The following is an 18,100-nucleotide window of genomic DNA, read 5'->3' as shown; positions in this document are numbered from 1 at the left end:
TAAGACATGAATTACCAGATCTGTTAGCCTATGTTGATCTGCAAACACGACAACGTATGTGGCAGCAAGATGGGGCACCTGCTCATAGGAGCAGAATAGTTAAACGATTTTTGCATCGTCGATACCCCCGTCGGTGGATAAGAATTAGTAGCCATGTTGAGTGGTGTCCCAGATCTCCTGATTTAACAAGTCTTGACTTTTTTCTCTGGGGCTTTTTGAAAAATATGGTCTATGCAGATGCACCAACAACCAGAGAAAATATGGTGCAACGAATTACTGATGCTTGCAGGAACATACCAAGACACTTTTTTCAATTGTTCAAAACTTTGAACGAAGAATACAGCTATGTATTAACAATAATAGAAGCATTTTCGAAAATCTAATTCGGTGAAATCTCAAATTTCTTTTTCGTTGGAATTCTTTACAGTCTTGCCTTCATTGGCTGGATTATTAATGGTTTTGTCTTGCCTTCATTGGCTGGATCAAAATGAAACCTAAAAATTCATCCTGCTATGTCCTCGTCATGGGTCTTGGACATCGAGTAGCATATCGATGATTGAACGCAGGCAATGGCTGACCCTCGAATGATCATCTGAACATGTAATGATCCCTTACAACTCTAAAATTTTTCGCTCTTTCAGAATCCGGGGTCAAAAATTAGGGTTCCCATTTAAAAAATAAAAGTTGACCTTCAAATGACCTTAAAAATGATCTTTAATGGCAAATCCAAGGTCATTATTGGATAGCCCCCTTTATTCCCTACAACTTTTACCCGAGTCATTTTCCTTCAAACGTTGATCTTGATATGTTCTGAGGGTGGAACTTTTAAAATGAAACACCTTGTATATTTATCTCAATCGCGACAAAATAATGAATTTACAATATTTTAGATATTGTATTTCCAATACCTTGAATATTATAAATAAAGAGTAGGCCCCTCCATCGCCTATTCTTGTGAGAAGCAACCATATATTTTTTTTATCTCTCCAATAAAGATAATCTTCGAAATTTTTTCTTGATGTTTTTTGTATATTATAAGCTTTATTAATACGATAATAAATCTTTATTATCGTTAGTTCGATCATATCGATATAATAGATATGATCGAAAACTCAGTGTTATGAAATTTTTCATCACATAAATGTGAATGTTTATATATTAGTAGGACATAAGTACACATATTTTGAATTTTTCCAAATGTATCTTCTGCAGCTCACGAATTGATCGCCTCTGGCATTTATTTTTTAAAGCGCACGTGCAAAATGCAATTGGTGTGAAAAAACAATCAGCTCACGAATCGCCTCTGGCTAATTAACTACTGTACCAGTAACTACTTATTTTAGAATACTAATATAATAAGAGAGGCAAGCTTTTCTCTTTATATTTGCGTCTCATTGCGTCCACACACACTATATATTAAAAATTGCACACAAAAACACAACTTCAACGTGTAATAACGTTGAACACGCAATAATCTGTTGTTATGGTATGGACAAGATACACGCGACAAACTGAAACTGAGCTTGTCCCACATACGATCGCGTGCGTCTGTTTGCATATATGTGCGCGTACAGCCGACTTACTGCCTGATACATACATACTTACATACTGACTGCTAAAGATATCGCGTCATGATGAAAATGAAAACTAATGCGTATCTTTATAAATGTTTATCATTATTAATATTAAATTAATATTCTATGACCGAATAAAGACATTATTTTTATATTGTTAAATTAATTTAATAAAAACAAAAATATTATTTCTATTTTACGAAAAAATTATATAAAATTAATTGTTTATATGTATATTAAATGGATTATTCTGTATAATTAATAATAATTTATTATCTTTGTATATTACACATGTTATATATAAGGTATTCCCAAATTTAAATTTTGCAATGGAATAATTCTGGAAATTTTAAATAATAAAAATTGTTATCAATTTTTTTTAGTGGTATTTTCTAAAATGTAATAGCTTTAACAACTTACGATTTATATAATCGCCAGTGATTCGTGCATCTAATAATTGATAACCGAGCGTTTAAAGTTTCATTTGTCCTATATAAGATAATTAATTGATAAATTATCAAATTTTAATATCAATCTTTTACTAATAAAATACTAATAAGATATAAATATAAATATAAAATATAAATAGATATAAATGAAAATATTTATTTTTGTTTTTATATAAAGTTCCCAACTTTTTATTATCAATTTTTTAATATCAACGTGCCGAAATTATTTTGTTATCTATAATATGCTGATAACATGTGTGTATTTATATATATTTGTGAATTTATATATAAAGATGGAAACATGTATATTTATTTATTATCAGATAATAACTAACAAGATCAATTCGGTATTCAATTGGTTAATTAATTATTATATTTTTATTCTAGGTAATCATAATTAGATAATTGATTAAAAACAATCCGATTTATGTCATGTTTGGTATCATTTTAATCTCAAGAATCTCATTAATCTAATATTTGTATTCATACTGATAAAATGCAAATTGCAAGTTTCTGTTTTTATTCTATAAAAGATTTATATTTTGTAGATAAGAAAAGATTCCAATGCTGAAAAGTCGACAAAATAGAAAGCAAAAAAGAATGAAGAAGCAAGTAAGATGACAAATCAAATTCCGAAGTCTCGCTCGCCAGGCTCTTTATCTGTAATCTTTAACGTATACATCACCTTACTATAGAAAATAAAAATTTTATATTTTGCATTTTATATATCTGAAGATAATTATAATGGATTATAATTTTAATTACATAATTAAAAATTATCCGATTTATATCGTGTTTAGTATTATTTTAATCGATAAAATATCATTAATTCATTGTAATTATTTTTGAATAAATAAGTGCGAAAAACAAAAATTTTACAGTAATATATAACGCGAGAGATTGTAGATAAAGCGAGCCTTGTCTTATTTGTATCATTTTTATTTTTTTCTATTTTTGTTTCCTATATGATAATAAATGAATATATTCTTTATTTTATGGAGCATAATTAAAACATTGTGTATTTTATAAATGGAAAAAGTATTATACATGTGTGTGTTTGTGTATGTGTGTGTGTGTTTGTGTGTGTGTGTGTGTGTGCGCGCGCGCGCGCGTGAAATAAAATATAAATATAAAATGTATGTATTCGGATATGTCTTAAAAAAATTGTATGATTTGGATGGTGCAAATGGTGAACGGTCTCAAGACAAATGATATCGGAGTCAATTCCGAGCACGTGCGATGTTGCCGCATGGTTCGCAATATCGAGAGAGAGAGAGAGAGAGAGAGAAGCGCGAGTGAACGTATAAGTGAATATGCAAGGAGCATGAAACGATATGTTGTACATAGTGTGCGAGGAGAATGTATGATTAGAGACGGAATGTATGATTGAAAGTAAAAAGATAGAGAAACTGCAATAATGCGTATTCTGCGTACATGTATATTGCTATATACACATGAAAGAGACGAAGAGAATATATCTGTCTTTGTCATGTAAAATTGCAGCTCTGTCTATCGCGACATCAAGCAACTAATCTACTGCTCTCTACTGTTTTATTCTTGAGCCTCGATTTCGCACACACACACACATGCACAAAAATTTTAGATTGCATTATCTTTTTTACAAAGCTTCTAACTCATTTCTCTAAGTTCACCGATAATCTTTGATATAATACCGAGTGCGTGATTTACTAATTAGGCACGTGTAGATTACAAATCTTTTATATTAAATAAATGTTGACGATAGAAGCCGATAACAAACTGTAACTTTTTAATTTTTTTTTTTACTTTTTATATGAAATCATATCTAATTCACTTTGTTATTATGTACACTTTAATTATGGAAAAGGATTTGTCGATATCTATAATAAACAAAAAGATTAATTTCTTTAACTTAATATTCATGAGTTGATCGGTAAAGCAGCCCTTATGGCTCTCCTTAAAAAGGAGATTATTGCTCAAAAACCTCTGATAAAGGAAGAGCAAAATATGAAAAGAAAATGAAGTAAAAAGAAAATGAAACTTAAAAGAAAGAGCAAAAGGCGAAAAGAAAATGAAATAAAAATAATGAAGCTTAGAAGAAAAAGCAAAAGGTGAAAAGAAAATGAAATGAAAAGAAAAGAAAATTTAATAAATTTCTTGAAAAAACAATAAAAAAAATAAAAATCTTTTTCTTTTATAAAAATAAAATTAATTTTTCAAACTAAAATAGCACGTAATACTAGAAAATAAATAAAGATGTGAAGAAACTAACTGTTCTTAAAATGTTTCCCCCTAGCTCCAATATAATCATTTTAATCTCATTTGAAAGATAAATGAATTTTCTACAACTTTTGTTTCACTACTTTTTGTTTAAAGACGCTGTTTTAGATCACGCTTAATCATATTTGTTAAACAATTATTTAATTTTAAGGAAGATTTGCGACATGGACTTAAAATCATTATATTTTATTCGGTTAACATCTCGCGTTATTTATGTCTTCAAAAATAAAAATAGTTGAAAAATAGTTATGTTGTAACAAATATTATTATATCTCAACTTTTTCTGCCGCTAACAAAGTCCATATCGCAAACAAGTTTAATAACAAACCGCGTAAACAACTTCGATGATTAGTCGCACGATAAAACAAACAGTACGCGTGACGATATGCGATGACATAAGGGCCACCGGCCTATTGTGCGCATTAATTTTTTCCTCGCGCCAGCACTTCGCGTGGCAGCCAATAAAGTTCGGCACCTTTTCAGATTTTAAACCGATTGAAATTATTGGCAGCGAGTGAGAAAGGATCCATTATAAAAGGGCCCGCTCCCGGAGGAGCGGGCGCGCTTGCTTCTTATGCGCAGTTACACCGCATAGTTAAACCGCACTCCGATACACCGCATTATACGACCGCTTTTCTTTATTCTAAAACCGCTTTCTCTCTGTATATGATTATAACACGACCGCTTTTTCTTTTCGAACTACGCTTTGCTCAACTAATTGAGCTGTGTAAATTGATTTGTGATAATTATTTATTATAATTAAAGGTGTTTTTGTAATTATACGTACGTGACTTTATTTTCGTGTTCTGTCTTCCTTGTGAGTGTTCCGTGCGCTCTACGTCTCGCTCCGACAGACGCACATTTTCTATGATATTCGGAAAAATGTATAAAATAATCACGATTTCAAAGGTTTTTGAACGATAACTTCTTAAAAAAGTATTTTTCGACCCATGTTTATAGGAAATGTTTTATTCACAATTAAATTTCCTATCAGAGTTTGGCTGAAACGTTTGGGGCCACTTTATACGTGTGCGTGCGCGCGTACGTGTGTATGTGTGTGTACATATATATATATACATATATATATTGCGACGATTTTTCCCTTCGCGAGCTCGGAGCACGTCCGCCGTCGCGATCTCTCCGTCGCGCGGATGTTTCGCGGCGCCGGCGAACGGGAGTACGATTCGCCGGTCGGGAGATACGGGAAAAGGGTCGATCGTCGTCAAAAACACAAGGAAATCGAGAAATGGTTACACGCCGGGAAGGAACGGGATGGAAGGTGTTCCGCGCGTGCCGTGACGAAGCTTTAATACTCGCGAGAATTGCAATTGGGCGCCAGATATGGTCTTGCACGTATCAATTTTCGTTGAATACGCGAGATAAGCGCGAAAAAGACGCGAAGAAAGAAGTCGATTTCGTCACGGGCGGACTAGCTCACCTAACGGTAGAGGGGCAGGGCGGATGTTGAATTTACGCGATATGGAAGCAAGAGGCCACACAGATAGATCGACAGACACGTGAAAAAGAAATTAAGTTCGTCGAGCGTAACACAGAAATAACAACTTTATTAATTTGGAAACGGTGCGTCCGAATGATGAACAAAGATAAACGGAGTTATGCCCGATGTCGATAATTTTGCCGAAGCGAGACTGGGTGTTCGAAACGACTTAGCGCCATCGAGACTAAGACGCCGGGAAGTCATAATCGGTCGGGCCGGGGCCCGAGCGCAATTCTACCAGGTCGATTATCGGACCCCTTGTGGATCGATAATATTCCGCTCGCTGTTCGGACAGGCTACGCAAGCACCACAGGCATCCGGTGCACCCCTAACATGCACCGCGCAGACATCGCTCGAAACGCTCCATACACTATTACGCATTAATCGCGAATTCACTCGATCGCTAATTCACTTCGAACGAGGCATTCGACACCCATAAACCGAATTAATTTTGCGCGAAACACACTCACACTCGACGACTAACCGACGACATACAGGATCGCGAAACACACTCACACGGCACGACAGACTACTCATACATACCGGACTTAGACGCTAGACGGGCGTCAGATTCGCGACTATCAGATTACGCCGTATTATCGAACCGCGATCTCCAGAGAGACGACTAACGCTAATTTTACCGCACGATATAAATCGAATCCGCGAAACCAATAATCCCGAAGCTTCGGGGCTCGCTTCGCTTGCAGACGTGGCCGTGTCACAAACGCAATTTCGCTAATGCTAACGCGACAAACGCCAATAATTTCGAGCCGAGCTCGAACGCACAAATAACGCGAAACCGCGGCCACGACGGCAGAACGAAGGATTCCGAACGCGTTCGCGCGTGGCTACTTTAGGGCGGGATAACCTCACCGGTATCGATGATCTTCCTTCGGGAATCCGGGGGGTCGGCAGCTTCTCCCTATTCGGCTTCTCGAGGTCCTGCCGCTCTCCCTCGCACCCACTGATCTCTCGGCCGGGATCCCTCCTCGCTCTCTCGCTCACGCTTCTCGCACTTGCTCTCGAATTTCGTTCTCGCCTCGACACGTCTCACGCCTTCTCACGCTCGCGCCAGTCTGACCCGGGAGCACCGCGATCTAGAATCGGTAACGCTGGGCCAGCCGGGGATGCGCAACCGGGGTGCGTGTTATCACGGCCAATCACGCGATAACACGCGAGGCCGCTGCCTGACGGCACGCTCATGATCGTACCGGGGGCGCGCGCACCCCCGAGATCGCGATCAATATATTTTCCACGGGGCCCTTCGGAGAGGGCCTTGGCGAGTTCCGCCGGGATCTCGGAAACGAGGAACGCAACGGTGTCCCTCGCCGACCTCCTCTTTTTCCCGCCGTGTCTCGCGGCGGTGAAGCTCCTTCGGGATCCTTCAGGATACGTCTTTGCACGGTCCTGCGTCGAGGCGCGAGGATCCCCTCTCGTCCTCTCGCGCTTATCGCCACGCTGCTGAATTCGGTTGATAATTCCTTTACTGTTGTTCTTTCGTCCTCCCGAAGGTCCTCTTTCAAGTTGTTGTTATCCTTGTTTTTGCTGCGGCCGTGCTCGCTTCTCCGGTAAGGCTCCCGTGTCGTATCAAAATAAGGAAATAATATCATAATTAAAAAATGAAATATATCCGACAAATAACGCCCCTCTGGAGATTTCGGTACGGCTCTAATGTTTTGAGACTGGCGTGGATGCGTTTTCCGCGCTCAGCGATCGGAGAGGGATCCGGCGGACGTGCGCGGGACGGCAACGTCACAATATATATATATATATATATATATATATATATATATATATATATATATACCTATATATATATTTATATATGTATATGTCTAAGGGATGTTGCAAGGACGTTTTAAATAGTAGACTATATACTTCCGGAACAGTTGGTTATTGTCAGAACCTGGATTTTTTCAGTTTAATGTATATTTCCAGGTCCGACCTGGATATATTACATTTGTCATATCTTTATTCTTATTATACATATCTATAAAAAAATGAAATGTAATAAAAATTAAAAATTTATTCTATTTTTATTAAAAACAAAATATCATTAGATTGAATATTTATATATTTAACTTTTCATGCCATCCTATGTATATACAAAATAGTTCTTTTTTTCAAATATTGAGTTTTCTGATAACCGAGATGTAATATGTATATTTTCGGGACGCATGCCGTAGTTATATGGATATTTTCGGGACCATATATATATTATGCTTTAAATTGGTAAAATAAAATTAAAATATTATTGTTGTACAAAATTATTTTATAGAGATCACTATCTTAACTTTAAACTGAAAATTGCATTTAATATTGAATATTTTAAAGTTTTTATTTGTGCGATGTAATATGAATATATTTGGAACCACATCATAACTTTAGTATTTTATCAAGTTTGACGCGCATATACATATGTTCAAAGTTATTAAAGCTTAAGTATATATAATATTGAATTTATATCAAAAGTTTACAATGATTTTTAATTTACAGATAGAAGCTATCCCAGACATATTGTTTTTTTAAAGCGTGTTTTTTTTAAATATTTTTGATTTTATGAAAAGACATTTGCTTATAAAGCTCGCATCCGACTATACATCATTGAAATTGAAGAATAAAATTTAAACAATTAAGAATTTCTCCTAAAAGTTGTCTTTTTTTTAAATGTGTTTTCAACTATTATTATTGCTAACTGTAACATTTATTGCTTAACACTTATCCGACCACGCGCGCCGCAGCGAACTGTACGGTTTCCACCACGCTCGAGCAACCCAAACTACGCTGTCTACTACGCAGGTTTCGCAAGTGACGCGGACTGATATGCGGTACTTAAATACTTAAAATCAAAGTAGTTTGAAAATTATTTAAGTGTCAATTATATCTTGGGGTAACAATTTTATTTAACGATTTCACATATTGTTTATACAAAACATGAAATTAAAAGTATATAACAATTATTTTTTGTAGTTGTTCAAAAAGTAATAGAGTTAGTAATAGAGTATATGTAATAGAGTTTGAAAATTATGAACATTAAAGATGACTGAAGATAAATAACCCAAACATGAAATAAAACAATAGTAATGCATTTTAATATTTTTTTACTGTGTGGTATCGTTCAAAACATGCCAGTTTATGCAGTGGTACATTACAATATTCACAAACATATCGCGTATATCCAGTTTTCTTATTAGCAGAGCATACTCTACATGCTCGGTGAGGATATGCTTTTTTTCCATTTGTTACAATTGGTACTAATTTGTGTTTTTTAAAATCTTGAGAAAGCCTTTCTGGTGGGTCATATCTCGGTGCTCGTCTTGTTCTTTCTATCGCGTTCGAAGGTTCTGCCTCCTCGGTGGCTGAATGTTGCATTTCGTGTGTTTCTATCAATGCTCTTGCAACTTGAAGCAAATATTTTTTATATGTTACTTTATTATTATTTAGTTTTTTTTACGAGAAATGAATTAAAAAGAGCAGCATTCAAAAAGTAAAGCACTGCTTTTTTTGTCCATTTCGTGGTTTTTCGAAGAATATTATAATAAGACATATATTGGTCTGCACGATCAACCCCTTTCATATATTTGTTGTATTCCACAACAGATTTGGGTTTTGTTTTCGTTCCTGACCAATGTGACACGTTTACCATTTCTGCTGAGTGAATGGTTGAAATGGTTCTTACTAGTCGGTTTTTCTTTGCTTGCCACAGGTGTAAAAGAACTTGTCCCTTTCTCGCAAATTTCGTTTCATGTTCATTTAATCTAATGTTCTTTAAATTCTGTGGCAATCCTCTATTTGACCTTATTGTTCCACAAATTCTCGTAGAATTCTGTAGCAGTAATTCGGCTGTATTGACGCTATTGTAATAATTATCCATGTAAATGTGATGATGGAATCCCATATAAGGACGTAGAATTGATAAAACCGTATCTTGTAATCTTCCTGCTGTGCCTGAATATACTTTGAAGTTGCAAATATATCCTGATGTTGCTTCGCAGAGCACTAAAATTCCGTATTTTACAAGTTTTGCGGGATTATAGGTGCGAAAAGATAATCTGCCTCGCCACGGTATTATGCCTTCATCCAGTGACAATTCTTGCTTTGGCGTATATACAGTTTGGAATTTGTTTTGTACATAATTTAAAACTTCTCTAATTTTGAATAATTTGTCGGTCTTGTCATACAATAGATCATTATTGCAAAAATGCCACATTCTCCATATTTGCATAAATCTATTGCGACTCATTATTTTTGGAAAAATTGGGGTTTCTATATATGAAAAAGTTGACCAATAGTCATATATATCATCTTTACGTGTTTGTCCCATCAAGATAATTAAACCCAGAAACTTTTTCATTTCTGTCAATGTGACATCAACCCATCTCAGTGTTTTATATTCTTTATACCTGTTTACAACCTGAGAGTGATATCTATTTGTTTCTGTTACAAATAATTCAAATAAATCATTACCCAGAAACAACTGCACTATTTCGCATACGTTTTCTTGATCTTGAGGTAGCGTGTTCACGCTTGAAGTTCGACCATATGCTTCTAGCTGAAGTTCTATATCATTCTGTGACCAATCATCGTCATCATTGACAATACTGTCTTCATCCGTGTCAGAGGTGGAACTCACAGCATCATCTTCCGTTTCGCTCAGAAGTATTCGACGATTATTTTGACGTATGGGACGAACAATACTATCATTTTCGCTAGATTCATAATCGCTTATCTGCATATCGTTGCCTTCAGAACAGTCTGATAGCGCGTCCATGAACAACTCATCATTAAAATTTTCACTGTTATTTCTCCACATTTTTAACGGTATTTTTTATACCCTATACTTTATTTTTTAAATTTATAACTTTAACACCATTAAATTGATGGATTTTATTATATACTGTGCTTTATACGGACAACAATATACATATAACAATTCGAGATCAAGCGAATAACTCCAACGTAACTATATAGATAAATAAACAAAAACAAAAAAAAAGCGTTGCTAAGGTCAATATGGGAGATCTCCCCGATCGGTTGGGCACCGATCTACATTGAAACGGAGAGATCTCCCCGATTGGTCGTGCAGCGACCTACATTGAAACGGGAAGATCTCCCCGATCGGTCGTGCAGCGACCTACATTGAAACGGGGAGATCTCCCCGATCGGTCGTGCAGCGACCTACATTAAAACGGGGAGATCTCCCCGATCGGTCGTGCAGCGACCTACATTGAAACGGGGAGATCTCCCCGATCGGTCGTGCAGCGACCTACATTGAAACGGGGAGATCTCCCCGATCGGTCGTGCAGCGACTTACATTGAAACGGGGAGATCTCCCCGATCGGTCGGCTAAGTGTTAATAAAAACATGACACTTTATCCTTAAATGTATTGTGCCTTTTTATATAGCCGCAGAGTTGCAAAAGCAATTAGAACAATCATTAATGCAATTTTTGAAGCAGTTAAAGATAATTTGCCAAAGTAAAGGCAGTGCAAATTATAGATTGTCCTTCGTAAAAACTCTCATTATATTAGCTTTAAAAGGTTTCATTGTTAAACAAAATCAGTTTTCTGAATACTGATACTAAAAGTGAGTTTGAAATATATACAAATGCATCCAACGGTCTCAAATAACAAAAGTTTGGCGCCATAAAAATTGCTTATTCTAATTAATCGTAAAAAATCTCACTATTTTAGCCTTTTAGCATATTATTAAAACATTAATAATTTATTATTTAATAAAATAATTTATTATGGGTGCTGAAGCTAAATGCAAGTTTAAAATGGTTTATGATGACAGTCTTAATTGAAAAACATTACTCTCTTGATTTCATCAAAAATGTGGTGTTCTTTAAAATTTCTGATGTTATTATATTATTATCAGATATTAGACAAAACAAATTTTATTGATATAAATCCTTAATAATTTTCTGAAAATTTAGGCGTTAATCTGACGTAAATATCCATTATACAAACGACACTGTAATTTTGAACAATATAATTCTATTTTTCACATATTAATATCTTTTCTGATTTCTAAAATTTAAATATTATATACAAAAAACATACTACGCTATCTATGAAGAGTGGCCTTCACTTGAACACGGTGCAAATGAACACAGTAATTTTTTTATACAGTAGCTTTTGGACACGTAAGAAAATACGCATGGTTTATTTGGACACTGCTCACTTGGACACTGTTCATTTGGACACCGTTTATTTGGTCATAGAAAGACGCGCACCGTTCATTTGCTCACCGTTCGTATGCACGCACGCGCGCGCGCACACACACAACACACAAACACATACACACACACACGGGGGAGTGCAAGGGAGTGCTCCCGCACTCACCCCGCCGGTAAGGCAAGGTGAATCTCTTAATAACTTACACAGTACATGCTACATTGTGTGTGTCAAATGAACGGTGAGCAAACGAACGGTGGGCAAATGAACGGTGTCCAAATGAACGGTGCGCGTCTTTCTGTGTCCAAGCGAACGGTGTCCAAATAAACAATGCGTATTTTCTTACGTGTCCAAAAGCTATTGTATCAAAAATTACTGTGTCCAAATACACTGTATCCAATTGGAGCGTATCCAAAATCTCGTGTCCATTTGCACCGTGTCCAATTGTACTGTGTCCAAGCGAAGCCCACTCTTCATAGATAGCGTAGTATGTTTTTTGTATATAATATTTAAATTTTAGAAATCAGAAAAGATATTGATATTTGTGAAAAATAGAATTATATTTACAAAATATATTGCGATTAGCATAATAAAATTGTTATAACACTGATAATTTACAAGATGTTAACATTGATGAGATCACCGATTTTACTTTGCGTTTTTATTTTATATACATATAGTGCATAAGTTCCAAAATCGAGAATAATTATTAATTTCGTTTTAAATGATTAATGTTCGCAATATGTATTGCGCATTATTATATTTATACAAGTAGTATATGGACACAATTACCCATTAAAACAAACCCCACTTCTTGGCCACTAGCGCCGAACCCCCGCTGTGTCTGGGCACTATGGCTCGTCACAACAAACCCCCCTGTCATCATTCCCTATCTGGCAAACCCTCTTTTCTTCCTCCCCCCGTTTTCTCCTTTTAGAGGTTAGGCCCTTTAAAGTTTAAAGTGCCTGTCCGGTAACCTCCACCACTACCCCTGTCAGTGGAAAAAAGAGAGTGGTGACGCGTGGATGTCTATGAGATTACTTTTTATTTTTATTTTTTTTCCTAGTTGGAAAACTTGGGTTCGAACCTGGGTCCTCTTTTTTCAACTGGGTCCTAGTATGCTAGGCTAGCTAAAAGCTTAGTAAAATAAGAGTTAGATGAAGTATTTATGAAGAGTCGGCCAGTGTCGGTGCAAATCCCATCGCTCCCCTCTCCGCCCCTTTTTATTGAAAAAAGAAAAATTGAATAATATATCGTTGGAATAATCTATCTAATATGTTAGGGAGGGAGAGGAAGTTGAACATATGCGTACGGATAGGGACGTCCGAGCGGTCGAAAATTGGTATACAAGTAGTCGGTGACGTTATCGCTGGAGACAATAGAAGCATGCAAGTACAAAGGTTAACGTTTGCTAGGAGGTTTACGGTGCTATGGCGTCACTGAGACGGGAGGATGAAAAGAAAGAAAGAAAATTTTCACATAACTTTTATTTAAAATAAAATAAAATAGCTTTTTATTTATATTGATTTTTTTACATAAAAATATGATGTAGATTACGTGAAATTATTATTTAATATATATTTTTTATAATTTTAATTTGTTAGTATTATTTAATTTCTTTAATTTTGTTTAATTTACATTTTTTAAATAAAAATGTTAGAAAAATTAAGTAAATCTTACTTGAAAGAAAACTAAAGAAAAAAAAGAAAAGAAGGAATGGATAAAAATATTATTTACGCAGAGGATTTAAAATATAAAAATGTTTTATTATATAAGATATAAATCACAAATATAAAAATTATGTACATTATGTACTAAAAATATATATATGAATTAATAAAAATTAAATGAACAAATTATTATTATTATTATTATTATTATTATTATTATTATATATCAATTTCTTTTTCTTTTTTTTTCAATCCGGGTCATTATCTGAAAAACATTATATATATATATTTATTTAGCAGAATATAAATTATATAAAACAAAATATAAAATTTTTTGTTTTGTCAAAAAAAATTACTTACCCGATAATGACTTCCATAGCATCGAAAGGCGGAGGAGGTCTTCGAATATTCGCGCATCTTCGAGATGATCCCGCTATTGGCTCTTCCGCGGGGCAATTTCTTCGCATCGGCTCTACTGCTCCGATATTTGGCATTACCCTATCTCCAACTATTTTGGCAAAAAAATAATTTTGTAAAAAATAAAGAATTTATTAAAATAAAAATTTATCATTTTAGTATTACTATTATAAATAAAATATATTTATACTTACTTGACGCTCGTTACCGATGGAAATAATTAAGAAGGTGGGCGATATGCCCGCCAATATCATCGTCCAATCTCGCCTCCAAAAGCTTGCGACCTGATATAATTTCACCGGCAATATCCAACAAACATGCATCTCCTTTAAAATGTCCGAGACGTAAAACATCCCTAATGCTCTGTTGCTACACGTATTTGCAACTCTTTTAAACACAATTTTTTTTCTGGCCTTTCTCGCTTATTAATAATAAATATTTTTTGGTATAAAACTGAGACGAATACAGAATTATTGAACGGCACAACAAAGTAATTTTTTTTACCGTTTCGGAGACGAACATTTTTTCACTACTGCTTCGGCAACTCGATAACAAAAATTTCGATTCACGAAAAACTAACGTTGAATTTTCTCGAGGGAAAAGGAATATATACCTTTTCTTTGTAACGGAGGGGAAATGCCTTTACGCATATCCCGCCTCGATGGGGTTCGAGGCGGAGTTATGTGGAACTCGCCCCCGGCCTAAACAAGCGGCCGGGGAATAAAACTAAAACCCCTCCGAGTGGCCTGTGCCCGGGCGTTGACGAGGGCCTCTCCGGAATCTGGCAGTTGCACTACTTCGGAGAGGCCCTACGCCCTCGAGCCGTCCGTGCCAAGGGGAGATGATTGTGACTCCCTCCTCCGGCGTCCCCTGTTGTTGGTGGGGACTCTTCACCGGCGCTGGGAGAGAGGAGGACCACCGTACCTCTCACCCCACTTCCCGCATCGATGTTACGGGGATAACGTGGTCAGGCCCCAGTACTCCACCCGGATACCCGACCACCGGGCCCAACTTGGGGAGCATGGGCGCCCACGGTAGACTACGCGGACGCCCCCCCCCCAGTCAGCTGGGGCCCAATGCGGGCGCAGGGGGAGTTGGGTAGGACCTAGCGCGAGTGTCGTGCCTACCCATTCTCCAGCTCGCATCTTACCGTGACTGGGGAGGTCTCGAGGACGCCCGGAGACCGATACGGTCCCGGCACTCGTCGATCCCCCCCCCCAGGGTGTTCCTAGGAGCGCGACTGTCTGCGCCCCCGCGTCCGGTTGGCCCCAAGGGGCGACGGGTGCGGCCCGAAGACCTCCCCACGCACCTCCCCCCCCACCGGCCACCGCGCCCGCCTCGCTGGGATGTCTCCGTCGTCCGCCGGGGCGTCTCTCCCTCTCTCTCTCTCGGTCCCCTCCTTCTGCAGTATGACTGCTTCGCAGAAGGAGGAGACCGCCCTCCATGATTCTTCGCTCTCGAGCATGGCCGCCGCGATGCTCGAGAGCGAGAAATCCGTCTCTCCAATTTTCTGGACGAGGACACGGCACTCCCCCGCCAACGCTGAACAAACCTCTAGCGAGTGCTGCACCCTGTCCTCGTCCCCGTCGCAATGACGTGCGTCGTCCTCTTTACCGATGCGACGCAGGTAGGAGCCGAAACACCCATGGCCCGTAAATACCTGTGTCGCTCGGTAAGACATCTCGTCCCCGGCCCGCTCGACCCACTTGGTCAAGCGGGGCCGGATGGCCTCGACGACGCGCCTCCTCGAGTTGTCTCGGGGGTTGGAGAGGTACTCTTCCTATCTCTTCAGAGCGCGTCGCCCGGCCTGAAGTCTCACGGTAGCGTTGACTTGAGGGGTCACGGTCACGCCCAGCTCACCGAACTCCCGCGTACGCCTATACGTCCAGGCGTACATGTCGGTGTAGAGTTCGATGGGCGGCGTCCCTGCCAGTGTGGCCGCCGTGTGTGACACCGTCCTATAACCACGGACGACCCTGATGGCCATCCTCTTGAAAACTCGACGCAGCAACGTCAGGCTGCACCGCGAGGCCATTAGGGCGTCCCCCTAAAGGGTCACCGCTCGGACGGTGTTCGCATAGAGGCGGCGCACTCGGCCATCCGGGCCCTCAAGATTGGGCAAGAGCCTGCTCAGGCTAGCAGCTACCGACTCCGCCCTGGGGGCCAGGCGTTCAAAGTGCCCGCCAAAACTCCAGGCCGCGTTCAGATAGAGACCGACGCTGCAGCCAGGGGGAGAGGGCACCCAGCACTCTGTTGTACGCAAGGATCTACAGGACGGGACCCAGCACGGAACCCCTGCGGAACTCCGCAAGAGAATTTATACCTAGTTCCTCACCATTTTTCCAAAAACGACAAATGGGAAAAAATTTTGTTATTTTTAATTCTTTTATTATTTTTAAAGTATTTTTATTTATGGCTATCTATTTTTTTCAATTGCACTAGATAAGATAAGATTTAGATAAGATTATGTAAAAAATACAGAATTTCTGGTTTTTATATTTCTTTGTTCTTATTCGGATTGCTATAAAATATAACAGCATAAAAAAAGGAAAAGAGGAGAGGTTGAAAAAATTAAACAATTGAAGTGAAAAAAATCTGCATTTTATTCATATTGTTTTTTATAAAATAATATTCTTATTACATCCAATAAAAATATTACATAGGACTTTTTAACATGTATTTTTTTATAATATTACAATTCGAATTACATTATTAAACGTGTCATCACATTACTTATATTGCTTCACACGTTTCTTTTTTTCGTGAAGAAAAATTTTACGAAATAAGTGTAAAATTAAACAATCGTTATATTCACAATCTTCCGTAAAAAGACTAAGAAACCGATTAAGATCATAACTGTTGCACACATAATATAAAAATACCCAACTATATTGTCCGCATGTTTGAGAAAAAATTACTTGCAATAATTGAGTATTTCACCAATGAATAATAGAGTTTCGTCGAAGATGGAGGAGAAATCCAGGATGCAAGGTGATATTCCGTAGCTGTCAAAGATGGCTGTGCCATGCTCGTCGAGGAAGAAGGCGATCCAGTGTTCTCCAGGTCGATTGTGGTTGTCTGTATTAGCGACGATGGCTGTCAACCATGTCCATACACTCGGGACTCTGTTGACAGGATAAACTCTCGCATGTCCGGCATTGATGTGTCACAATGCTTGTAAAATTTCGCGAGTTCATCTTTTTGATGCAGAGGCAAATGTAGGAGAGCTATTATATATTCAATAACACCAGTATTTACCTCGTCTGGCTTAACGTTTTGACTGTCCTGTATTAATGAGTCTTCAATGTCTATTTGCGTGGAGATAGTAGATGTTTCGATTGGGAGCATCCCGTTTGATTACATTAATATTGACCACAGTCCCGATTGACTACGGTTGCACTTGACCATGTTCTCGATTGATCACGTTAATATTGACAACGTTAATATTGGCCACGGTCCCGATTGATCAGGTTAATATTGATCACGTTACAATTGATCACGGTCCCAATAAACCAGATTGATATTGACCACGTTACAATTGACCACGGTCCTGATTGACCACGTTACAATTGACCACGGTTAATCCGGACCGTGGTCAATATTAACGTGGTCAGATAGGTGCCACTCGTTTCGATCTACTGCCGATAATTCATATTTTGCAAATTTTTCTTTTTCTTCCTCTTTTTCTTTAATTGATTGCTCAAAATTTTCTTTTTTTTCAATTTTATTATTTGGCAGCATTTTAATATTTATGTCATAGGAAATATCATACTCATTACTGATTTTCTCGTTTTCGTCGACATTATCATATTTCCCAATTATGTAGAAAGCCACATATAGCTGGAGTATTGCTGTTTGTAATATCGGCAGCGATATTATTTTGCTCGAGTATCCAATATTTTAATTTGTTGCGTAACGCTCAATGGAAAATTTCATTTTTACATTTTTGAAACCCGTGATAACCGCAATATCATCTGCGCTCTCCTTCTTGTCGTCAGATTTTTAAATGCTGGTGAAACATCTTCCAAATTATATACTCTAGAAAATAAATTCC

The 18,100-nt window shown here is 37.6% G+C and overlaps 1 protein-coding gene across 1 annotated transcript; it reads right to left on the bottom strand.

Moving 5' to 3' along the window:
- Window positions 1–502: 502 nt before the first annotated feature.
- LOC126851859 (piggyBac transposable element-derived protein 4-like) lies at window positions 503–10,593 on the bottom strand. Its single transcript, XM_050596197.1, has 2 exons — window positions 9,424–10,593; window positions 503–592 (listed from the first exon to the last, which is right to left on the bottom strand). Exons 1-2 carry the CDS (start codon window positions 10,591–10,593, stop codon window positions 503–505), a joined length of 1,260 nt encoding a protein of 419 aa, XP_050452154.1.
- Between the last annotated feature and the right edge of the window lie 7,507 nt (window positions 10,594–18,100).

This window comes from Cataglyphis hispanica, chromosome 9 (genome assembly GCF_021464435.1).
Source record: "Cataglyphis hispanica isolate Lineage 1 chromosome 9, ULB_Chis1_1.0, whole genome shotgun sequence".
Taxonomy (NCBI): Eukaryota; Metazoa; Arthropoda; class Insecta; order Hymenoptera; family Formicidae; genus Cataglyphis; species Cataglyphis hispanica.
Note: the sequence above shows the minus strand (reverse complement) of the source record. Positions and strands in the feature narration are given on the sequence as shown.

Coding starts and splice junctions, on each gene's coding strand:
- LOC126851859 (XM_050596197.1), bottom strand. CDS start 10,593: ATGTGGAGAAATAACAGTGAAAATTTTAATGATGAGTTGTTCATGGAC. Junction 593..9,423: donor CCATTCACTCAGCAGAAATG/GTAAACGTGTCA, acceptor TTACATGTTCAG/ATGATCATTCGAGGGTCAGC.